Below are 25,490 nucleotides of genomic sequence, written 5' to 3' on the forward strand. Positions count from 1 at the left end.
CAGACCAGACTCCTCACATCTCTCTGAAACACCAGGCAAGTCTACTGCACCATAAGTCATCGTGGTGATAAATAAGGTTTCCAAGGCAGGGAGCCTCTTTCCGTGCTGTGTTTGGACAGCATCTAGCCACATGGGGCCCAGGGCCCAGCAATACAAACCCTGATAAATAGGCATGCCTGCCAAGCTGTGGGTACGGCGCTGAAAGAAAGCGGTTCAGCGTCTCGGCCCGTGGAAATGGGAGTCTCCCCGCAGAACACATAACAGAGGGGTGCGGCTTTCCATCAGCTGAGACGCTGTCCAGGCTTGTTACTGCTGCACGAACAGCGCGGGAGCAAAGCTGCGAGAGACGTAGTTAGGAAGAACTGACCAAACCTGCATCTTCGCTTCTACTTGTAATGCAGTTTTCCTCCCCCTAACCCAGACCACCAGGCAGGTGGGTCTTTCAGGACGGCTGAACTCACCTGCATTTTCCCAGTTCCAGAACCACCAGTGTCCCACACTTCTGTGCTCACCCAGAGTGGGTGTGCTCCATGGCCCTCAACGGTAACACGCCTCATTTCCACAGAAAATCACCAACCGGCTCGTGTTGCCTGCAGGCAGGGCCTGGATTTAGGGGCAGTTCCTGAGCTCTGGCAAAGGCAAAGTAGAGTTTTGTGGTTGTAGGGAACCCATCGGCAGGTGAGTGCGGGGCGGTTTCTGGCTTCACTTGCACCCTCCTCTCGTGAACACCTTACCAAATCTGATGGTGGCCCTTCAAGAGTCACTGAGTTTAAGGCCAGAAGGGACCATCTAGTCAGACGTGAGGAACAATTCACCTGTTGCCCTGGAACTGGGTTCAAAAAAGAACAAGGGAAGTTCCTAGAGGACACGTCCCTCAATAGCTGTTCACCAAGATGAGCAAGTTAACATTCTTGGGGCCTCGCTAAACCTCTGACGGCTGGGTGGGGGAGGGGGGACAGGATGCATCTTTGGTCCTGGGCTCTGTTGGAAACAGGCTACTTGGCAAGATGTACCATCGGTCAGATCCTGTCACCAGTTCTTATCACCTCCTTTACAGGCCACTAAACGCCACTCGGCCAAGCCTACAACCAGAATGAGACCAAAGGATTCCAGCTCCCCAGGAGACCCCACGGTTGTGTGTGATCTGCAGAGAACAAGAGGGTCTAAGATGCACCAATGCCCCGGCAGGGGACGGATGTGGGGAGCCAAGTGCATGACCCGCCGGGTTGCAGAAGAAGGTGAAACAGCCCCGCATCTCTGTCCTGCATGCGGGAGTTCCGCTTCCACTAAACACACCAACACGGTGTGTCGGTCCTGCATGGTTAGTGCCTAATCTCGGAGTAAAGCTTCCATTTTTCAGAGGAGTTGCAAGCAAATCAGTTAATTAGTTTCCGAGGTCGACTCAATTAAAAGCTGGCATCAAATGCCTTCGCATTCTAAGTGGGTTTCTGGGCCGCTTTTGCTTAAAAACAACAAAATGTGCAATAATTGTACCTAGCGGGAGCTAGCGGGCGTCTCTGGGGTGACATAATTACTTTGTTAATTAACAAAAAGAAGAAAAATGGCGTTTTACATCATGTACGCGGCGCAGCTGCAGCCATGTCACACCCTGGATATTAGAGACACGAGGAGCAGGAGGGAAGGCCTTTTAACGGACCAACTTCTGGGCATGGTTAATCCAGGGTGTCATCTCTAGTGTCCTGACAGGTCTCCGGGTGCGTGTGTGTTTCTCTGACTGCAGAACCCCAGTGGCCCTCAGATTAGATAAGGGATACAAGCTGCTCATCTGGTGCCTCCAAGCACTTGTTCTAGCAGCACTAGGGATGGAAGCAAGCGCTGCTCCAGCTAACCCTGGCCCTCCCTTAAGACCGTCCCCAGTCTCAGAACAGGGCACGTTGAGCTCTGTCAGCGATGGACCAAAGAATGGCTGGGGGAGGGGGGTGCCAAGCGGCATGTGTCTATGCCAGAGGACTTGTGGGGAGGAGCTGAAAGTTGGCCCCTGGGATGGGCAGAGATCAGGTGACTTGAAGGCCCATGGACTGTTTAGCTGCAAAATGATCCAGGACCTCCAAACAGCGATAGGTTTGGTTCAGACTTTGCCTCGTTTCTTTGTGGCATTCCGCTCTCACTGACCCTGCAGCAGCCGCTCCGCCAGGCACTGAGCAGGAACGCTGCTGCTTTAGATATTCCGGGCAGCGGCAGGCCAGCATGAGACGAGGCAGCAGCAAGGCAAATAATTACTGCAACCACTCCAGAACAGCAGGAAGCAGTGAGCCTTCTGCGGCCCATGCCCCTGAGGCACAGTTCAGCATCAGTCTGAGTCCTGGCACAAGCCGGGAGGTTTGGACAAATGTCTGGGAGGATGCAGTGGACAGACGGGGCCGGAGATGGAGAAGGGAGTGAGTCAGCCACCTCCCAGCAGGGAGAGGCCTTGAATCAGAGGGGGGTGGGTAGGGAAGGAAGTGGGAAGGGGCGTGGCCTGTCTAAGCCACACCCCTGCTCTGCACCAGGTGGGATGGTGGGGCTGTAGAGGACAGAAGAATGGTGCATCTGAGGGGGCAGGGCAGGGCTGGTGTGTGGTCCTGATGCTGGCTGGGTGGTGCAGGTGGGTGACGACGGCAGAGGCGAGGTGGATTCAGTGGGAACATGTTTTGACCTTTCTGACCTTTTAAGGTTATAACATTGGTACGGGAACAATTTGTCCTCATGTGTCAGAGGGGTTCTGTGCCCTGTAGGCATATGTAGCAGGGTACTGGCACTCCTCTGCCTCCAACTGACAGCCTTTAGGGGCCTGTGAGTGCCCCGAGGTGTTAGGTTTACCCCACAGTGCCCTGTGAACACAAGTGGGGTTGGGAGCCTCACTCTGGACTCAGACTCTGTGAATTACGAGAAAGCTGCGATCACAAGGGGTCAAACCAGGACAGCTGCATCTATCTTACCTATGTGTCCCCCTTAACCACAGTACCCAAGCACTCCACACTCCGTAACCCAGGGAAGAATAATCAAATAAGTTAGAAGTATCCAGGTCAGCAGGGCCTGATAAATTTCATCTTCAGGGGTGAGCTGAACCAATCTCGCAGCTGTTAGCAATTATCTTGGCAAGCTCAGGGAGGATGCATGTGGTCCCAGCGGACTCGAGAAAGGCAAACACTGTATCTAGCTGTAAAAAGGGGAACTGAGGGAATTATAGACCAGCCAGCCTAACTCTGATACCTGGAAAGACATTGGAACAAATGAACAATCACTTTGTGAGCACCTAGAGGGTAATAAGGAATAACCAGCATGGGTTTATCATGAATGTACCCTCTGGAGTCAACCTAATTTCTGTCTTGAACAGGGTCACTGGCCTAGTGGATGGTGGTGGGGGGAGGAAGCTGTAGACATGCTATATCTTAATTTTTCTTAAGGCTTTTTACACTGTCCCACATGGCATTCTCCTAAGCAAACTAGGGAAATGTGGTCTAGATGGAAATATTTTAAGATGGGTGCACAAGTGGCTGAAGGATCATACATGAAGATGAGCTATCAATGGTTCACTGTCAAACTGACAGGGAGGTATCTAGTCATTTACAGTAATTGGTGCAACTAACTGTGGCCTAACAAGGATTGGGACCATGGGTTAACGAGCGCAAATGACTTTAATTGCTTTAACCTACTCTGGAAGGAGGGGAAAGGGGAGATTCACTCTCACTATTCGCAATCACACTCACAGTCCGACGAAATGCAGGCTGAGCACCCAGCACCAGGAGTTCATGCTGAGTTTCATGCTGTTGGTATCTGGAACCGGTTCGCTGGCCCGGCAAGCCGAGCAGAGGGCACCTCTGGGAGGTCTGTTTGGTGATCCCCTTTCGGGTGCTCTCTCTCTTCATTGTATTGACAATGTCACAGGCCATGTGCAGCTCCTGGGTCCACAGTCCTTCCTCAGTATCCTCTCTGGGCCGTGTGCACTCAAGTTCAGGTGAGTAAAAGTTCATCACCCACTGCCTCTTCGTTTCCCACACACACCATTCACTCATTCAGGAAGGCGGAATCATAAGGGGAATTTACAGAATCTAAGCTTTACATCAATTATAACTTGCAAACAGATAACTATCCTTTACCCAAGTCATTACTGTTGAGGGTGAAGGAGGGGAGAGAATGAGGAGCAATGGTCTCAAGTTGCAGCCGGGGAGGTTGACTATTAGGAAAAACTATTTCCCTAGGTGGGTGGGGAAGCACTGGGCTGGGTTCCCTAGGGAGGGGTGGAATCTCTATCCCGAGAGGTGTTTAAGTCCCGGCTTGACCAAGCCCTGGCTGGGATGATTGAGTTGGGATTGGTCCTGCTTTGGGAGGGGGCTGGACTCGATGACTCCTGAGGTCTCTTCTAGCCCTGGGATTCTATAAGTGGTTGAACTGGTTTTACCAAAGAAACAGGACTGGATTGATGGAGGAGGGAGTAAGCAAATAAGAAAAGGCTTACATGCAGAGAATGCAAACAGAAATGCCTGGCACTAGTGAAGACAGCAAGCAATACCAATGAAACATGGTTCGATTGTGGTTCAATTGTTTCCCCTCTCGAACGGTCCACGGCAGTTTAGGAAGGCAGCAAGCTAGTTGCTGAGGTCAAGAAACATGGGACTCTGCACAGGCTCTTTCAGCCCTACAATTCTAGGGTTCATTTACCCTCGCAATGCCCCTGTGAAGTAGGCTGGTGCAATTATGCCCGTTTTACAGATGGGGGAACTGAGGCACAAGGCAGCCAAGAGACTTGCCATGGTCACATGAGAAGTGAATGCTGGAGCAGGGAATTGAATCAGCATTTCTCCAGCCCCAGGCTAACCACCCGGCTTCTCCCCCTTCCTGCTATTAGTCAGACAGAGAAAGGCTGCTGCAAACCGAGCAGTGATTAAGGGCTCTACCTTTGCAGTGACAGCCGCTGTGCTACAGAGAAAGATAAACACCGCGCTACCCAATGCGCTGGAAAAAGCATCCCCTTCCCTTCCACATCTCCCATGTGCGGGGCCGGCTTGCTGAGATTAGCCGCGGCAGGCTCAGTGGATTAAGCAGGCTCTCCGCGCCTCCACGGCCCGGTCTGCGTTCCCTCTGCCCCGGCCTGTCATTTCAGTGTTTGTCTTCCAGCGAGACTGGGAGCTTTCTGCCAAATGGGTGAGGGAGGGCGGCTGACTCACAGGCTGCTTAGCGCCAAGTGGGCTGGAACCACAGGCTCGCCTGTCCCAGTGGCAGACAGGTGTGCACAGCACAGAATCGGGGAATCCCTTCCTGGCTAGGCTCCAGGATAGAGACCTGGCTGCACAAGGCGGGTCGTGTGGCGGAAGCCAGTGGTTTGGGCCGGGGTCCTGTCGGCAATTAGTTGATTACGTGGCAGCCTTCCAGCAGCACGTTTCTGGAGGCATCTCTCACGCCCAGCGACTCTCTCCCCCCAGAAACGTGCTGCTGGAAGGCTGCCGACAGGACCCCGGAGCAGCGAGCGAGAAACCAGGCTGCTCCCCAAAGCTGCGAGGCCCAGCTCACAGCGATGCGAAGTGCTCACTGCTGTGAATGAGTCGCGAGGGGGCGTAGGCAGCGAGTGAGTCTCTCTCATTCCCTTCTGCTGTGCTGAACTCCTCCAAGCTCATCCCCAGAGGACATTAACGTTGCCCTTCATCGGGGGCAGTCTGGGTCACAGCTCCCGCTGGCCCTGGGTTTTGAGATGCTCTACTTTGTCACACTGGCCACAGTGCAGTGGAGCCACCCTGGACGGCGCAGGCTGGTCCAGGCTGTCCCCCGGGGGAGGGCGCTGAAAAGGAAAGGGGCGATATTGGCGGAGGCCGGAGGAGATGTCTGCGAGTCAAGTGCTTAACTCAAGTTAGCTGACTCAGAGTAAAATCAATGAACAGTCCTGTGGCACCTTAGAGACTAAGCAAAATATATAGGATCATGAGCTTTCGTGGGTAAAACCCACTTCCCCAGATGAGTTGGGGCAGAAATCACAGAATCCAAGAGATATATAATAGCAAAAGCAGCTACCTGTCAATTGTAGGACCCGTGTTAATGAATTAATTAAGTGAGCTGGATGTGACCCATTCATAGCTTTTGGTGTAAAAGTGTGAATATCAAAGGCTGGGGAAATTGCCTTTGTAGTGCGTTAACCAGTTAATATCTCCATTCAAGCCCAGGTTGACAGTGTTAAATTTGTAAATGAACTTCAGTTCCGCACTCTCTCTCTGTAACTGGATGGTGAAATTCCTTTGTAGAAGAATGGCTACTTTTAAATCCATTATTGAATGTCCAGGGCAGCGTGTAGTTAGTGGATTAAAGGCAAACCCTGGGACATTCCACAGTCACTAACTCTCCCTACTAATAGTTGTGAAAACTACAAACTGACAGATCTTACCTGGAGCTAGTTAACGTGAGCTAAACACACACCTTTTTCCCAGCAGGCCTGTGGCTCGCTAGAGAAGTATGAGGAACACAAGGCATTGCAGGACTGGATCAGAACCGTGGTGCATCTAGTTTAGTAGCCTGTCCCTCACAGTAGCCATCATCAGGAAGGTGCTTAAGTTGGAACTAGGCACACATGGAATCTCTTGCTCACAGTTTCTTCCTCTCCTCCTCGGATGGAGGTTGGGCTCTGTTTCACCGCAGGAGAACCTCTCTCTCTTCCAGACTTCCGCTGTGGTTTTTCAGTACTGACTCATGCAACCTCGGAAGCCTGCACTGCCCCCGTTCTTCCCGATCCAGCTGTGCCGCCCAACACCTTTTCCCCATGCTCTCTTCCCGGCAACATCCTTTTCATTTGATTCTCCAACCAATTGACAACCACCTGGGGGAGAGGTCCCCAAAGCCGCTCGTCGGTTCAAGCCTGCCACTTATGTCTCCTTTGAAACCATGCCCACTATAGCTAACCTTTAGATAAAAGCACTCTCTAAATATAGCCCGATGCTAAAATTGCCTCTCCCCCGAGCGTTGCCAATGACTCACCATCGGAGCGCTTCAGAGGGAAAGTTTTGCAAGAGGTTGGTCTCTGAAGGCATGTGTCAGACTCATTAAGGAGCAAAACAAATTATGCCCATTAGCTGACAAGACTAGACTCCATCAGCTATTCCTGGTGCAACCTGGGCTGTACGCAGTCGTACTCCGAGTTTGGGAGCCCCACACAGCCCAAGAGAAGCAGAGCTGGGACTCCTCAGGATTTCTGCTTCCTGGACATTGGAAAGCGGCTGATGGTCCCCAAACAAAGCTTTGACTCCTGGCTCCTGGCTGCAGTGACTCATGCTGAAAGCAGAGAGGTGCCAGAGCAGTGTAAAATGGCTTTTACAAATGGAATCAAACCATGCCCTGGAGGTACAGCCCTCCATCCCTGGCATGCCCAAACGCCCTGGGGCATCAGTGGTTCCGTTCTCCATACTTGCCCTTGGTGTGGTCCTATACACTTCCACAACGTGTCCCAGATCAAGCGGCCACGGTTCCCACACACCGGGCCTGGATGGAGATGAAGCTACAGTGCATGAGACACCAGGGGAGCCTGACTGCAGCCGGGTTTTGTGATGGGCAAGGCATCCAGCCGTGAGCCCACAGACACCTAGAAACCAAAGAACTCTTAGGCGCTCTAGTCCGTCTACCTGCCAGTCCAAACTGTCAACTCATGGGGCAAGAACCACGTCATGGGGCTGTACGGTTCTGAGCGCAATGGAGCAAGGCTGGGCCAGCCAGGCACTAAACCAAAGCACCAATAAGAATGGAAACTATTTCCTGGATAGGTCATGAAGCGAGGAGGGTTTGTCTTGTAATCAAGACACTGGCTGGGTTGGGACCTGCAAGGTTCCCCCCCCTCATCTGAAGTGGAACATCTTTCTGAAATAAACCCCCCAACATTTCATCGTGGGAATGCTGAAACAAGCCGTTTTCGAGGCGCGACCAAACTTAACCCAAGGTTTGGCTCCATCTGCGTTTGCTGTTGGTGAAAAAAAACCCAGTTCACATGAAGTTTTGTCTAGCTCTTTGGGACCCTGGACCACGCTCAGCGTGGGTCTTGGTACAAACGCTCCATACAACGTGACAAGGTGGATCTCAGTAGAGATATCCGGCTGGGGCTTAGTTTAAAACCACACCTTCCGATGGGGAGCAGAGTTTGTCAATTCACACGGGAGGGTTCTTTTACAAGCAAGCAGACTGGTACACTTCACAAATTGTGACAACAGCTAACTGTACAGTATTACCACTTAGTAAGCTTCAAATGTGCTGCTACCTCTAGTTAGTGGCTCAGCTGCAGGGCATCTAAACCAGCTCCTGGGCGATGCTGGAGACTCGTTCACGACTATTCTCTCATCTTGTCTGCGATGCGCTACACCCTTCAAAGAAGCAGTTTGTAGTAAAAAGAAATTATTTCTCCATCCTTCCCTCCAAACTAGTTCAACGTGCAACTATGAGCCCATGCCGCACACGGCCTAAGAAATGTGGCTTTCTAACGTACAAGTCCCACTACACATTAAAACCAAAGGCATCTCGGAGACAATGAATCGGCCAGATCCTCTGCTCTGCAAACTAAGGATAACAGAGTTACACAGGAAAAACTTAAAAAACAACAAACAGTATGGTAGCACCTACGGGTACGTCTACACTTGCCCATGGTGGCACTGACGGAGTCCCCCGAGAAGACCAAATCCCATCTATTTTATGCATTAGGATTGATACTTCCTATTGTGCTAACTGTCCTGGAGTACAAGACCATAGTTTATTTGGCCAACAAACTTTTAGTCCACACACACAGCATAGTACAGGACTACCGCAATGAGCTGGCTGAAGAGTTACTCCTTCTCCCCAGGGCACTCTCACATGAATCTTTTGAGAGACCGTATCAAAAGCTTTGCTAAAGTCAAAGTATATCACGTCCACGGCCTTCCCATGTCCATAGAGCCAGTCACCTCATCCGAGAAGGCAGTCAGGGTGGTCAGGCACAACTTGCTCCTGGTGAATCCATGCTGGCTATTCCTGATCACTTTCCTCTCCTCCAAGTGCTTCCAAATGGATTCCTTGAGGATCCCTTCCCTGATTTTTCCAGGGACTGAAGTGAGGCCGGCCGGCCTGCAGCTCCCTGGATCGTCCTTCTTTCCTTTTTAAAAGATGGGCACGACATTTGCCTTTTCCCATCATCCAGGATCTCCCCTGATCACCACAAGTTCTGGACGCATTAGATCCAGCCCCATGGATTTGTGCATGTCCAGCTTTTCTAAATAGTCCTTCCTGGTGTGTCTCCACTCCCTCCCTGTCTCTTTGTAGACAAGGCCTGATGCCGGGAAGCATTCACACTTTTTAAGCATCTACTTCACTCCCGGAAGTGCTGCAAATTGTCCATCAATGATGTGAACCCCCTAAGGGTTTTTTTGAGCAATACCGTTTTGGTGGAATCATCTTTTCAACCCAAGCTAAAAATGACCCTTCGCACAAACTCTTTTGGTTTGGGTCCAATGGATGTTTCCATCAAAATAACCCAGGCCCAACATTTGTACTGAAAATGGTTTTCAAAACAAAACAGATATTTAATTTTGCCATTTTTCATAGAAAACCCCCTGCCAAAAAATGTAAAGGCGTTTCTTTAAAAACAACACACAAAACTTTTTCACAAACAATAAACAGCCATTTCCCAACCTGCTCCGTTCACTAGGGCTCAACATGTGTGAGTAGGTGGTGGTGGTGAAGGGTTATGCCCCAGGAGTCACAGATCCCGCCAGAAAAGAAGATTAAAACTCAGGCTGGATGACTGTCTTTATCCAAGTGGCTTCTCCTAGACCTTGATCGATCCCCTATGCATCAGCCTTAAGCATCTGCTCTCATGTTGCTCCAAACAGATCAGCTTTAGTGACATGAGGCCATCAGGTGGCCTGCAGGCCATTCAGCTCCCAGCTTGCTTTGGTTTTCATAGACCCAGAAAAACTTGGTCCCAGACACTGCTCTGTCTTGGACACACGTTGTCCACTGTCGTCATGCCATTGCAGGCGGAGTGTTCATCGATATTAGACACAAGCTTCGGTCGGGCTTTACACATGCCGCAAACACTCCAGGAAGACCGCAAGCCCCTAAGAGCTACGGTTTGTTTGCCGTCACGATTTTCTGACGGTGTCACGTACCGGCTGTAGCAGTCCCCTCACGCCATTTTGCTAGCCATGCCGGTGCCTTGGGGGAGACCTGCCAGAGGAAAGCAACGGGAACTGGGGTTCCTGGCTCAGTTCCAGTTCAGAGCAGGTATCCAAACCCAGAAACGATTTTCCAGGGCTGAGAAGATGCGCCCGTCGCTAAAGTGAAAGCAAATAGCATCCGGATTATTTGCAAGGGAGATGCAATTCTGTGCTGATGACTTCCAGCTGGAAACACTCGGGCTTAACCACAATAGGCGCATTTTTCTCATTTGCACTTTTTCTCCCCGTCCTAAAATGAATTCCAGTCATGTTCACTCCCCACCCCGCTTCATCCCTGGCTATTTCCTGCACTGTGCAGAAACCGTCCTTTTCATCCCATTGTTTACTTTGTCCATTATCAATTCCCCCGAGCTGCCTATTTTACAGTAGCCAGAAAGGATTTTCATTTCCAAATGTAAATATCTACAAACAGTGCGTAGTGCCAAGGGATCACTTGAGTAGCCACAATTTGTGCTTCAATTGGAAGGCACTTGCGGCAAAGCGGCTTCATTGATAGGGTGTTTGGACTATTTACAAAATGTCTTCTGAATTGAATATGCAAAAAGCTCTTAGTGGCACTCTGTCACAAGTGGAACGGACGCCATTTGATTACTGGTTGCTTAGAACAACTATAGGATAATGGAGGAATTACCTAGCGCAGCTCAGAGCAATTGTGTCTGTATTTCATCTTTGTGGACTGCTAATGAACTCACATCTCTCTCCCTCTCGCCCTGCGAATTCCCCAGCCAGTCAGATTGCCCAAAAGACCAGAGCCTGGAATTGCAGCTACAGTTGTACTTGGCCACAGTTTTAACTTGCTCCATGGTTTATTCCAAGCAAGCCCATTTATTCTTCAGAATGAAGGAGAAAACCTATTCAAAACAGTACATGGACCTCAGCCATGCTCACGCCCTCTCCAGTGCCAAGAAGGGCTCTGGGCAGTGCCAGGTTTCCAACCTTCCCTAAGGATTGGGGTCCTCCCTGGGGCAGGGGCACCTGCCCCTTTGCTGGGCTGGAATCAAGGCCCTGTGCCAGTTCCAACTCAGGCTATTTGTCCAAAAGTCCTTTCTTTGGCTGTTGCTCTTGGGTGAATCCGGTTCTACCCAGGAGAGGTGAGCCTGGCCAGCTGGCTGCGTGTCCCTGGAGGTGTTACAAGCGGAGTGAATTTGCCCCATCGCTCGCCACAGAGGAGCTGTGCTCATCCACCCCCATGGAACGACATGCCAAGCCTGGCCCCCAGGAACACGGTAAGGCCCCCCAAAGACATCGCAGAGTGTTGCCGTGTCTGCCACACGACCCGTTCCTGACCATTCGGCATGAGCCCGCCTCGCAGTGCCCGTGGCAGCGGGATCCCAGGGCAAACAAACCATCCATCGGTGCTGCAGGACTCCACTAAACACACGGGATGGCCTCAGCACTTCCGAGTCACCCAAGCAGAACGTACAGATGAACTCGTGCATGCAGATAAAAAGAGGGGGAACTGCAGCGCTCGCTGGCTACTCCCAGGGTCAGGGATAGACATAAGGGCTGGTTTCCTCCTTCCCTGGGGGGTGCTTGACATGCCCCCCCACTGTGCCTCAGACTCCGCCCCCACCCCACCACATTCTGCCCCTCCCTCGCTCTGCCCTCTCCACCCCCCCAGTACCTCCTCATGCCTGAGCAGCTGATCGATGGTGGACGGGAGGTGTAGGGAGGAGCTGACCGGCAGGGCTACTGATGGGTGCTCCGGGGCTGGCGCATCCATGGAGTTGGGACCTATAGAGACAGATGATCTGCTATTAAAAGCCATGCATGGCCTTTCCCCCGTCAACGGAACCGGTGCCTGTCGGGCTTAGGTGAAGACAGCCCTCCGGCCGTGCACATGGACACCAAAGTGCCACGCCCAGTCTACGTGAAGCCTGGCCCTTACAAATAGCAGGGTAAGAGCCCCTCTTTTCTCCCCCCCGGGATCCCACTTCTCCCTGGGGTGCCCTTCAAGGCCAGAGCCTGCTCTCGGATCCCTGCAGGCAGCCTCCCCGTTGACTTCAGGGGAGATGTGGGTCAGAGGCTGGGAGCCGGCAGCTTTCCCTGCCGTCAGGGGATGTCTACACTGCGATCTGGCAGGCACACCCGAACTAGCTTTGCCCTCAGCCCGCTCAAGAGACAAGGGCAGTAGCAGCCTGGGCAGCGAGTGTGTGCGTATCCCTAGGGTGAACGGGGCTGGGCGGGGGAATTGTCCAGGCTGCTATTCTTACCCAAGCCAGCTTTGGGCTAGCGTGCTCCAAGAAGCACAGCTGGGGCTGGGTCGGCAGGGCTGCACCACATTGCAGGGTGCACAGACCCCGCAAGGCAAAACACTCGCATGGGTGGTGCCAGGGAGCTGCTGCTGCCCCCAAAAACGCCCACCCTACGTACGCCGACAGAAGGAGAACGAATCTCAGTGCCCCTCTGTAGGTGAAAACCGGGGCGAGCAGCTCTCTGCAGCTGCGGGGCCTTCACAGAAGAACCTCCCTAGGGGATTCCAGAGGGTGGACAACTCCGGGCACTTGGAGAAAACTCAGAAGGCTTAGGGGTCAGGGAACCCCTTCTGGCTAGGGCTGCATGAAGAACATGAGACGTGCTTAGATGTGTTGGACACGCCGAGATGGGGCCCCGTTCAAATTCATGAGAAACCCAGGCTGAAACAAGATATAATGGGAGGATCTACAGCAGGACGAAAAATAGCTTCCACGTTATTTAAAAGCTTCACCCTCCAGGGAAGTCAGGCCCTGGGCCAAGCTGTCCAGGAACAAGCAGCATTAGAAACTCTAAGGGAGTGGTCTGCTAGGGATGGTTTTTGGTGTGAGCAAATGTACCATCCAAAGAGGCACTGGTCCATAAAAAGAACAGCCATAAACGACGCACAGGTAACCCGCTGTTAATGGCCAGCCCCCAGCCCCGTGACACTGCTCAAGCAGACCTCGCTGCACTCAGAGGTGCTGTCTTTGGAAAGCTATATGGTCTGATCCTTACTCATGCAGAGCCAGTCGCTTCTGGCAGTAGCATCCAGTTCAGTATGAATGGGGGCAGAATTGAACCCAACAAGGGAAATCATGTTAGAACCAGGGAAAACTTGCAACACAATAGAAAAGTCTTAAATACGTCCATTAGATTCTGTTCCCCTCAAGTCACATCCATCACTGTTGCTTCTAGACGAAAGCCACTTGATAAATGGTGATGGTATCAACCAACCAGCCCAGCCATCCCTCCACTCTTCCAAAATCAGTCTCAATCCAGGGACATTTCAAGGGGGACAACAATAAAAGTTCTTGTAAAAAAATTATTTTTCAAGGGGGAAAAGAGCCATTCTGCGATTAGCAAAATGCCAGCTGCTCTTGTGAATGTCTGTGCTGGATTACTCAGACGCGGGGGGAGAGATGGATGGAGACGCAGACGGGAAAGGACAACATTTTTATTGCGCCGGCCATCCTCACGGTGTCTGGCGAAGATAAATCAGGATGAAAGGACAATTCAGAACACAGACGCCTGTCACTGACAGAAAGTCTCTCTGTGCTTTTTTTTGAGGTCTTTGTTTTCTGCCAGGTTTCCGTCTCTTGGTGGAGGCTGAAGAGACACTATTTGGGTCTGACGCGTGAGCCTACCCGTAGTCCCTGATTTCAAGACTGGAATTTTGATCGAGAGCCGTGGCAATCTGCGGCGTGTAGGTAGCGGCACTTGCAGCCAGGGTGACTGGGCACTGCATCGCTAGCAGTGGCTGGAGGAATTTGGCCTACCCAGGACACAAGTAGGCAAAATGCACTCACAGTCCGGGCTGGGGTGGGGGGTCTCTGCTTTGGTATCCAAACCAGTATATGAACCAAGCCCCTTCTCACCCCCCAGCATGGGCGAGGGGAGGTTCGGAGACATAGGCACATTCTGTCCTCCGGGTCCTTGCTGATGCCCGGCACCCACCCGGCCCGCTGAGCCTGGACATGGCATGAGCGGGGCTGCGCCGTTCTTCCCAGATGAAGTTCTGCCTGTCTCCTCTGGCTGCGATGGGCATCCCACCACAATCACCTTTATCACAAGTCCACTGGAATCACTGACTTGTCCACGCACCGGAAAGTTGCCACCCTGGCAAGACCCACGAGCCAGCTGTCCTGACGGTACCTTAACACCATGTCGGCCAAGGCTGGGGTTTCTGTAGCGGGTGCAGCCTCTTGTCTGTCACTAGCATTCAGGCGCCCACAGGATAGAGGGCTATCTATGCACGCTCTGAACTCACAGGGAGCAGAGTGCGACGCTGGGCTCCGTGTCACCGTCTGCCACCACCAGATTTTTCCCAGGGTTGTATTTAGTAACAGGGTGAAGCCACATTAACTGTAGCTATGGGCGTGGGCATCTCAGCAGAGTTTGGTCCAAGCCTCTGCCGCTGACGGTGGCTACAAGCAGCGGCTGGTTTGCTGCCAGTGTGAAAGGGTTCAAGTCAGAGAGCGCGCAAGTCCCTTCACTCCTACAGTTCAACTTTCCAAGCAGGTCCTTTGTTTTGTGCAGTGTTTTGGCTGAAGGAAGCCGCTGGCTTGGGGGAACAGGGGGAAATTGCCCCAGGGCCCGATGACTCCAAGGGGCTCCCAGAACCCCAGGACCTTTAAATTGCCACTGGGGCACCACGCCACCCACTCTAAGGACTGCCTGGGGGCCAGCATGGTGCACTGCAGGTGATGCTCAGGACTAGCTGCACAGGCCCCACCCTTTCTGCCCGAGGCCCCGCCCCTTCCGGGAGCATGGAGCGAGACCCCTCCCACACCTTGCCCAAAGGCCTGCAGACATCTTCCTCGACAGCCTCAGCAACGGCTGCTTGAGTGAGGCTGACAACAGCCATGCCCCCAGCCTGGCTGGTTCCAGGTTCTGGCTGGGTTGCACTGCCCTGCTCTGTGTGTGCGTATCCACACCGAGCCCCCAGCTACAGGCTGCTCCCTTCCCCCTGCAGGAGCACAGTTCTGCGGCGCAGGCCATGTGGGTTGTACCACTGAGGCTTAGACACTTGGGTTCCAACTCCAGCCCCAGGTGGGTCTGGCTGAATTCACTGAAAAATCTACCCGACGTGCTCAAGCGCGGCGATGATGGCCAGAAAACCCGGTGGGTAGAACCCCACCGAGGCCTAGGAGGGCGCCAGAGAGGTGCGCTAGAGGAGGGCTTGCTTCTTCCAGCGCACACCCCTGCCGAAAGGACGGTGCTAGCGCAGCACTAACCAACCCGCCATTTCTCATATGTTGGCGAGCCCGGCGGGAGCAGGAGGAAACGGCACAGTGTGAATCTGGCAGCTCTCACAGGATCGGGGTGGGAGAGTCCATCCTCCAGAGCTTTCTGTCTCACTAGCCAAATTAGAGGGGGAGCGCAGGGGTGAAGTCACTTCCCCAGGGTCTGCCTGGGTGGGAATGTGGGTTTCCAGACTGCCGGTGTGCCTCTCATAGTGGGACATTTCCTAGAGCTGCCCTGGGAGCAAATCCGGCGGTGAAGTGGCAGGGAGTAGCCTGCGTTCCAACTCTCCACGCGGGGAGCAATTTCCAAACCCATAGCCTTCTGGAGTTGGTGGCAAGACACCCACGGGTTGCCTGTGGCTCTCCAGCAGCCCCACAGGGATAAGCGCAGGGCATTCGCGACAGGGATGCGCCGTATCCTGGCTGCTAGAAGCCTTGATCCCCCAGCGGCTCAACGAACGGATGGTAGGGCCAGCTCGGCCCCGCGGACAGTTCACATTATATATTAAAAATCGCTAAGTGCTTAAAAGGCCTCCTCCGGAAGTGCCAACCAGCACATTAGTGCGGTTAAAAATTCAGTCGCTCTGCGACTCGGCCAGAGCCGGCAGCCATCGCGCCTTTCACAATCCAGGGACGTAACCCTCTGCCCGATGAACGATTATCCCGCACACAACCAGGGAGGCCCTGCCAAGTGCCCCTAGAGTCTGAACAGGACACTGCCACAGCCTGGGGTAAGCCTTACTCAGACACAGACGTGGAGGGTGCTGAGTACCAGCTGCCTTTCGTTTCAGGTAGCTGTAGGAAGCCATTAAGCTCCTTCACAGAGCCAAGGAGCTGAAAAACTAGGCCCCTGCAGTCAAGGACGCCAACAGCCTCCGCGAGCTCCTGGGCCGGATGTGGGGGGCAGCTCCATGCTCCCAGAAGGCCAGACTGTGTCTGCGGGAAAGCCTGGGCCTCGATTCCTCCACCGCATTGGACCAGTCGGGCATTAACTCCAGGGCTGGGCTGCTGCCAGCAGTGGGACGCTTGCTGACAGGGCTTCAGAAAGGTCCCAGTGAGCAGAGACTCTGCCATTTTCCCCATGTGCTGAAGAGACTGGGTGAAGCCCCATCCATCCTTGGTCTCACCACGGCGACTGAGACATCAGCCAGGAGAGAAGCTCAGAGGGAATTGCAGGGCTGGGGGGGGGGGTGTTTGATGTGCTCAGCTACTGTACATGGCACTGGAACTATTTTAAGGGGGGGGATGCTGAACTGCATCCGCCCCCCAACTGTTTGCACCGCTCACTGCCCCGGGCTGGTCACACCTAGGGTTCCCGACGCTCCCGGACCAGAGGACACTGCTGCAGATGGCATTGGACATGTCTGGTCTGGGAGAGATGGCGACGTAGCCTCAGCCAGAGGCGGCTGTGGAGCCCTGGGCCGAGCCAGGCCGGCGGTGGGATCCTGAGCAACAGCAGAGCCTCCAAGGCCCATAGCCTGGGCTATGGGGATGGTGGACAGTGGGACCCCAGAGAGCGGCCCAGCCAGCAGGACCGCCCTGCGGCTCGGCCCCAGCTTGGCAGAGCTGGAAGGCTGGCAGTGGGGCTGGCCTCTGGGGGCGGGGAAGCTGGGTGCCAAACCAAAGGGTGCTCCCCCACCTCACCCCTACTGCCCATGCCAATGTACTCGAGTGTTTGTAACAGGATCAAAGCAGGCGAGTCTGTGTAAGAAACATACCCCGGGCCTTCCGCAATGCCGGGCAGGCCAGTGCGGCCGCAAGGAGCCACGCTGAGGTGCAGGAAAGGGGGGGAGTGCAGCAGTTACACAAATACTGCCCGAGTCTCCTCTCCCCGCTCCCACAGGGGCAGGCCCTTCGCACTCCACTGCATGTCTCGCAGGGCCTGTGGCCGCCAGGAGACTGACTCCACATCCTCGCGCCTGCCTTCCTCTACTCACAGACGGGCTGCCGCAAAGCAGGGAAGCGGCAGCACAACACTCAGCGGGGCAGCATGACCGGCCGGGTCCCTGCCCAAGCGTCCGGAAGTGCAACGAGCAAATCAACGTCATCACCAATGGAAAGCATCTCCAAGGCTCCAGGTGTTAATAAAGACCAGTCCCCGGAAACAGCAAAGAATTCTCGCAGAGCAGGGAAAATAAAGGCAGAATGGAAAGTTGCAGAAGAGCAGGGAGGGAAAGATTACAGGTTGAGCCTCTCTGGTCCGGCAACATCCACGGCCTGGCATGACTGTAGTTAGCCGGATGTCCACTTATCGTGGGTGTGGCCAAGTTTCCCACAGTCCCATAAAGTTTGTTCGCAGCCACCAGGCCTGGCTCTCAGTGCTCTGTGTGATTTAGCTCCAATTTACCCTACATGTCTTCTAAGAGCCCAGGAAGCAGAGCAAGTGTTGCGAATGCGGCTAGACAATATTGACCTCCTGTGGTCTGGCAAATTCTCTGGTTCGGCACCGGTCAGGTCCTGCGGGTGCTGGACTAGAGAGGTTCAACCTGTACAGGTATTTTGCTTATTTATTTGTGGTTCATTAGGCCAGTGAACTTCAGGACCTTATTGTGCTAGGAACTATACACTAGAGCTGACAGGGAGGGAATTCAGATTAAACTTTATTTTGGGGGAAATGCAGATTCAGCAACATTGAAACATTTTGCCACGTCCATCTTGAACAAAACAGAAATTAAGAAACAGCTGAAGTTTTCAACATGAACCATTCTGGTTCTCGGGTTCAGAACAGCTTTTGTTTTTAATATTGCCTTCATTTAAAAACCACACTCAAAATCAAAGCAGATCACTTGACAGAAGAACAGCCAGGGTGCATCAGACCACTGGTCCATACAGTCCAGGACCCTGTCTGTCCACTGCAGCCAAATGCCAGATGATTCAGAGAAAACAAAGACACCCGGCAATTAGTGAGTGATCCTTCCCTGTCATCCAGTCCCAGCTTCTGAGAGTCATTTCAGGTCAAGCACGACATTTAATGAAATGTTTGTCAACTTTTTGATTCATTTAAAATTTCAAAAGTTTCCTTTTTCAGGTTGACTCGAAACCGGGTTTTATTTTTCATTTTTTCAGCATTGTCAGCAAACCCAACCGTTGTCAGCAAACCCAGCTCTGCCCGCCACACATAATTAAAAAGATGGTCTCTGTCACTAATTGCTTACCATCTGAGAGGAGTGTTTAACGTCAGTCATCGTCTTAAGTGAACAAAGGCATTAAATTACATGCAAAAGGCATCCCCATGATTTTCCCAATTAAAAGGATCATTTCCACTTTTCACAATTAGTCTCCGATCATCTCTTGCAGCTAGCTGAAGAATCCAAAATGTGTAATTATTTTGGTTATGCACAATGACTTATTGTGTTAAAAAAATCATGATATTTAACGAGTTTTAGCTAATTCAGCATAGCTCATCCGGACGCTCAGGACGCTCAGACTGAATGCGGATGCCTGATATCTCCCACAGCTATCAATCTGCGAGGCACAGCAATTCACAGTCAGTTTTCCCCCTCTGTTACTGCCATTATCTCGCCTATTTTCTCTCTGCATATTTTGAATGGGAGTATTCAGAAAAGTCTCCGGTTTTCTGCTAGCAATGAGATTTCTGCTACAACAAAGCAGGCATGCCACATTTGTCAGAACCACTGTATTTTGATGGGTGTTTCGGAGATAGGATTTTCAAAAGCAATCCCCCCAAAGTGCCCTCACTTGAAACGCTTCTATTGACATTTTGCTAGCACTCATTTCTTGTTTTTACTAAACTACCTCATCAAATTGAGGAACGACTGTATGGAAAACGAAGCATTTAACTCATTGCTCCTTCCTGACAATTTTCTGATCTAATCTTTTTCAGGGCCCGTATGATATTAAACTCAAAAGCTTTTCACGAGCGCTTGTCAGACCTGTTCTGGGTTGCTTGATATATTGTTTTAAACAATTCAAAGGTGAAGTGGGTTCTCTCTCTCATTTCTGCAGCTGATGAAACCAGAGAAAGGCACGGAAATGGGACTCCACGCTAATCTGCACAGCTCTGATTTAAATGCGGGTGTTGAGGAATTTGACAAAAAAAAAAAATCTTCTGAGCACACTGTTCTATCCAAGCGGGGTTAGGATTGAGTAACTTGGAGCAGTCCCTTAGGGGCTGCCCTGCAGAGTTACGATGAACAAAAACGTACACGTTCTAGAGTAACACAAATAATTCTGCCTTCGTTTGCGGCTTGGCCACATGCCCTTAGTAAAGGACAGGACACAGCTAGAAAGGCACCAAAGCAGACCAGAAATGAGAACCGATTGGGAACTGGAATTTCTGTCCTACGGGTAATTTTATAGATACAGTTCAGAACTGGAATGAAAAGTCAGAAATCCAAACATTTCTGCAGGATGGACACCTTCTTCTTTTGGACCTACAGTCCATAACTTAAACCCCTCCAATGCATTAAACCCCTCTTCAGCCTAGCCTGGAAAATGACTCCTCGCTCTCAGAGGCTGTGGCGGGCCCCTCCCGCCTGGGTCCCCGACACCCTTGTGATACAGTCTATCCCTGGCCCTTTAAGCAGGGCGAAGGCCCCCTGGCCTGAGTCCCCAAAACAGTTTATCCCTGGCCCTTTAAGCAGGGCTAAGGCCCCCTGGCCTGAGTCCCCAAAACAGTTTATCCCTGGCCCTTTAAGCAGGGCGAAGGCCCCCTGGCCTGAGTCCCCAAAACAGTTTATCCCTGGCCCTTTAAGCAGGGCGAAGGCCCCCTGGCCAGAGTCCCCAAAACAGTCTATCCCTGGCCCTTTAAGCAGGGCGAAGGCCCCCTGGCCTGAGTCCCCAAAACAGTTTATCCCTGGCCCTTTAAGCAGGGCGAAGGCCCCCTGGCCTGAGTCCCCAAAACAGTTTATCCCTGGCCCTTTAAGCAAGGCTGAGTCCACAAAGCAGTTTATCGTTGTAGCGGGGACGCACCCCAGGTAGGGGGACCCGGGCCCCCCCTACTCCACCGGGTCCCAGCCCAGGGCCCTGTGAGCGACCAGGTACCAGGTCACTCCCTTGGCGGGGCCATCCAGCCGAAACGCGCCGAGGTTCTCGGGCCGGGAGAGGTGGCTCCCGCTCCTGCCCTGGGCCACTTCCTACCTGGATCCCCGGGCTTCCTTCCCCTGGACTTGCCCAGCTGGCTGCGATCTCCAGGCCGGCGTCCCCTCGGCAGGCAGTCTCCGGGTTGCACCAACTCGCCTCCGCCTTCCTTCCGGCCTCTCCTGGAGTCCCTGGTAACCGCTGAGGGAGAGCTCCCTGCTCCAGTCCTCCTCCTTCGGCTGTCTCCCCAGACTGAGTCCTGGCCCAGGCTTTTATAGCCCTGCTGCAGCCCGGGCATGCTCGGTAGGGCTGTGGGGGAGGGGCCTCTGCAGCCAAGTAACCCTGGCTGGGCCCTGTAGGTTCAGTGCAGGGCTGCCTCGCCCTGTCACAGAGGCCTTGGGGGAAAGGCCAATTCTCACCTACAGAAACCCCCCTAACCTCAAACAAATTCTTTCCGGTAACCACGCAACACACCTCCATCATAATCACCAGGAACCCACCCCTGCAATCAGCCCCGGTGCCGACTCTGCCCACACATCTACACAAGTGATTTCATCACTGGATCAACCACATCAGCCACCATATCAGATGCTCATTTAACTGCACATCCACTAATGTGATCTATGCCATCCAATGCCATGTATATTGGCCAGACTGGACAGTCCCTAAGGGAAAGAATTAATGGACACAAATCAGATATTGGAAAAGGCAACACACAAAAACCTGTTGGAGAACACTTTCAACTTCCTGGACACTCATAAATGAATCTTCAAGTCACCCTTCTGTTTCAGGAAAATTCCACAAGCCAAATACCCAGAGAAGGATTGGAACTTAACTTCATTTTTTTAATTCTTACGAAAATGGTATGAACAAAGACATCGGCTGGCTCGCACACTACTCTCTCCACATCTTACCACTCAACCTACCAACCAAACACTGGAGGTACTAATGGTTCTTATCAGCCTCTTGTAACTAATCTTGAAGGTGCTACCAGACTATCTGTTGTTGTTTAAGTTTTTCCTGTTACAGACTAATTCAGTCCCTTATTAGGAAAGGGATAGAAAATAAGACCCAGAATATCTTACTGCCCCTGTATAAAACTATGGTACGCCCACATCTTGAATACTGTGTACAGATGTGGTCTCCTCACCTCAAAAAAGATATTTTAGCCTTGGAAAGGGTTCAGAAAAGGGCAACTAAAATGATTAGGGGTTTGGAACGGGTCCCATATGAGGAGAGGTTAAAGCGACTGGGACTTTTCAGTTTAGAAAAGAGGAGACTGAGGGGGGATATGATAGAGGTCTATAAAATCATGAGTGGTGTGGAGAGGGCCAATAAAGAAAAGTTATTTATTAGTTCCCTAAATAGAAGAACTAGAGGACACCAAATGAAATTAATGGGTAGCAGGTTTAAAACTAATAAAAGAAAGTTCTTCTTCACACAGCGTGTAGTCAACCTGTGGAACTCCTTGCCAGAGGAGGCTGTGAAGGCTAGGACTATAATAGAGTTTAAAGAGAAGCTAGATAATTTCATGGAGGTTAGGTCCATAAAAGGCTATTAGCCAGGGGATAAAATGGTGTCCTTGGCCTCTGTCAGAGGCTGGAGAGAGATGGCAGGAGACAAATCGCTTGATCATTGTCTTTGGTCCACCCTCTCTGGGGCACCTGGTGCTGGCCACTGTCGGCAGACAGGATACTGGGCTAGAAGGACCTTTGGTCTGACCCAGTACGGCCATTCTTATGTTCTAATTCAGCTACCCCTCTGAAGCTTAACTACTCACTGTCTCTCTTTTTTCTTCCTCCTCTCCCTTTTTTCCCCCTCCTTTTCTTTCTCCCCTCCTCCCCTTATATATTCTTGGGTGTGAACTTCTAAAACTCTGGTCATCTGAAGAAGTGGGCTGTGCCCACAAAAGCTCATGATACCAAACATGTTTTGTTAGTCTATGAGGTGCTACTAGACTACTGTTGTTTTTGAAGTTTTACCTGTTACAGACTAACCCGGCTACCTCTCTGAAGCGGACTGACATCTGTGCCTGACGTCCTGGCCATCCACCAGATAGCTGGCCTGCCTGCCTGCCTGGTTTCTAGTAAAAGTTTCAATGGAATTGCCACATTTCCAGGGATCGGGCTGATTCCATCAAATCAATCAGCATTTTCTGGTGGACAAATGCTCTGTTGGAAAGTTTTTGGCCGGTTCCCCTGGAAACCAAGTGGAGGAGAGAGCCAGGATTTGGTCCTGAGAGAAAGGCATTTGTATCCTCCCTGTTCCATCAGCGGAAGGATTGACTAGTGGTTACAGGCTACTCCTGGGACATGGAGGACCTGGAATAAATTCTCTGCCTTGCTACACAGTTCCTGGGTGCCCCTGGTGGGGATAACAGCCCTGCCTTACCTCACGTGGGTGTTGTGAAAGTGGATACAGGGCAGACTGTGGGGCCCGCAGTTACCGTGGTGATGGGGAGACAGAGAGATCCATTAGCTACAGCCGCTGGCCGGGTGTCAGGCGTACGGACACTCGGGTCTGCCCCTGGCCTGCCTGCCTGTGTGGGAGGCAAAGTCAGAGCCCGGAAAAGGCTGCTCGCCCCACTGTGCGGCCACCCCTACCCACGGGAGCAGGCTGTGCGGGGCCTCCGGGGTCACGTAGGCCTGGATCTCTGAGGCCCTTCCTCCTGACTCACCCAGGAGCCCGCTGCTTATGGCTGCCCACGCCCCTCAGGCAGCCTCGAACATCTCAGCCCCTCCACCCAGAAGGGCTTTAGACAGCCCGGCCCTCGCTCCCCTGGCTATTGCCTCAAGCCCCGGGTTGTCTCCCTTCTGCTAACGGGCCCCCGTCGGGCTGGGCACAAGAGCTGCTTTTCCAGGCTGCGTGCGAGTGGGCTGTGAGCTCACCGAGCCTCCAGCCAACCAAGGAGGAAAATAAAACAACGGTTCTCCTCAGCAGCAACCTAAAACCTGCCCCATATCCCCTCAGCACTGACACAAGGCCCACAGCAGCACAAATCCCGAGTTAGCCCAGCCCACGCGTACACCGTTCTGGCACTGCCACGTCTGTGCCTTTCGGGTCTCTCGCAGAGCGCCCCTGTGCTTTGGTCCTCTTGCTCTCACCTGGTGCGGGACAGAACCTCTTGTTTCCCCCACCGGCAGCCCAGGATGTGGCTACAACACCCATCGGTGCCACAGTGTGGCTTTGGAGTCTCTGCTGTGTTCCTATGGTACTTTAAAGCTATCCCTTTGCCGGGCACCATGCACCCTGGGGGACAAAGCCGAGAACAATCTCTACCCTCCCGCTTCGTTTGGCCTGGTCCCGACACACTTTGCTAATGTGTTGGGGCAGGAATTGCTCCCGACGCTCACACTGTCCTGTGTTGCGCACCCAGGGAGAATCCAGCCCTGACCCCGATGTTCATTAGTTAAGCTTCGCAGCCTCTCTGACGAGGAAGAGCCCCACTCAGCCTTGCAGAGGAGCAAACAGCTGCAGAAAGGTTAAAGGCTCCATCCTGGGGTGCACGGGGTTAGGACTGGATTGCTCTCCCAAGCCCTGATCCTCTGCCCCAGCCGTAAGACTGCTCTCTGTTCCGGGGTATTTAATGATCCTCGGAGAGTCAGAGGCAATCTCTTTCCACTGGCAGGTCTGACTTGAAATTTGCCAGCTCCTAATTACGTCTCGCAGGCCCTATTATCTGAGGCTGCCACACGTCGAAGGGCGCTCCAGGAGCCCCCGAAAATTGGATTTCATGAACAGAGACAAACACAGCAAGAAACAGCGATAGATGTGACTGCAGAACGCTGCTTTTAGGCACCTGCAAACACGCACCTCCCATCTGCTGCTAACACTTCGGACTCTCATTTCGGGTTTGTTCTGGCAGAGGAACACTGGGCTGGCTTGGAAGCTTTCAGTAGAGGCCGTCAGCAAGAGGGACATAAGCCGCGGACCTGTAACGTGACCAAACTTAACATGTCTATGTTAATAATGGCGGGACGGTCCGGGATTTCAACTGGGGATAATTTCCACCGGCTGACGTGAAGCCTTCTGTGCTAACGCTGACATCGGCAGAGTTTATAACCACAAAGGGCTTCTCTCATCTGATGCTGGAGTGATTGCTCCCAGCTGTGCGAGCTACGGGATGCAGGGAAATGGCTTGCCGTTTATCCAGGATGTGTGAGATATTCATGAGCCTGTGCACATAGAAAGAGGGCTAAAAATACACTCACTGCATGCTAACAAAAAGACCCTGCTATATAGATTTACAGTGCCTGATGCAGGTGTGCACAATCCGAAAGGAGCCCATGCAGTACATCTCAGGCCTGGCTGTGCCACCCTTCTGACTGTGAGTGTGTGCATCCTGGGGAGAGGTAGCTCTCTGAGGCGCCATGCACTGGGTGCTGCCGCTGGGCACCTCCCCGTCACCCTGGCTCTGGCACAGCCACCGCACAGAGTGTGGCCCGTACAAGCTTTGTACCGTGCACACGCATCACGGACAACGAACAATGCCCGGTGAGTGGCTCACCAGCTGGCACAGACAGGAAGGCTAGACACACCTTTTCCACAAGTCAGCTGGCCCATAGCAGATAACAGCTGGCTCTAGTCTGGCTTTCTGCAGTCTGGCTGTGGTACGGACCGGGCCTCGGATGCCGGAGTGGCCGACTGCCTGGCAATCCTTCACGTCCATCCCCACTACACGCCTGGAAAGCTGGGCCTCTTATCCCCATGGCAACCTACCGGGAACGGAGGCAGAGAGAGGCTAAGGCCCAGACCCACAGTGGCCCATTAGCACCTAAACCCCAGAAGTATGCGCCCGTCTTGGGTTTAGGCACCTACGTCCTAGTTAGTGTTCCACCGCGAGCCACAAAACTCCTGCCAAGCCCTGTCAGTACCTCAGCTCACGGGGCACTCCGGTGTTCAGGGGGAAAGTTCCCTCAGCCCCCATGTTCCACTCTCTCTGGCCCGTTGACTGCTTAGGCATCTCTCCAGAGGGGAGGAGTCATTGGGTGGGGCAGAGGGAATAATTCTGTGGGCCAGTGGTTAGTGGCCCTGGGTCCAGTCCCCTGCACCAGTCACCCATCCTGTATGTCTCCAC

At 52.8% G+C, this 25,490-nt stretch overlaps 1 protein-coding gene across 2 annotated transcripts in view; it reads left to right on the forward strand.

Moving 5' to 3' along the window:
• The window catches only part of CPLX1 (complexin 1), a 137,293-nt gene extending 135,894 nt beyond the window's left edge, over positions 1–1,399 (forward strand). The window contains exon 4 of one of the 2 annotated variants that reach the window (XM_075931283.2): positions 1,058–1,399. In XM_075931283.2, coding sequence (XP_075787398.2) covers positions 1,058–1,333 — 276 coding nt within the window. In that variant the 3' untranslated portion in view covers positions 1,334–1,399. The remainder of the gene's footprint in view (positions 1–1,057) is intronic. The other variant, XM_075931282.2, reaches the window with a different exon arrangement.
• Positions 1,400–25,490: the final 24,091 nt, after the last annotated feature.

Source organism: Pelodiscus sinensis, chromosome 6 (genome assembly GCF_052426305.1).
Source record: "Pelodiscus sinensis isolate ZL-2025 chromosome 6, ASM5242630v1, whole genome shotgun sequence".
In the NCBI taxonomy this organism is placed as follows: Eukaryota; Metazoa; Chordata; order Testudines; family Trionychidae; genus Pelodiscus; species Pelodiscus sinensis.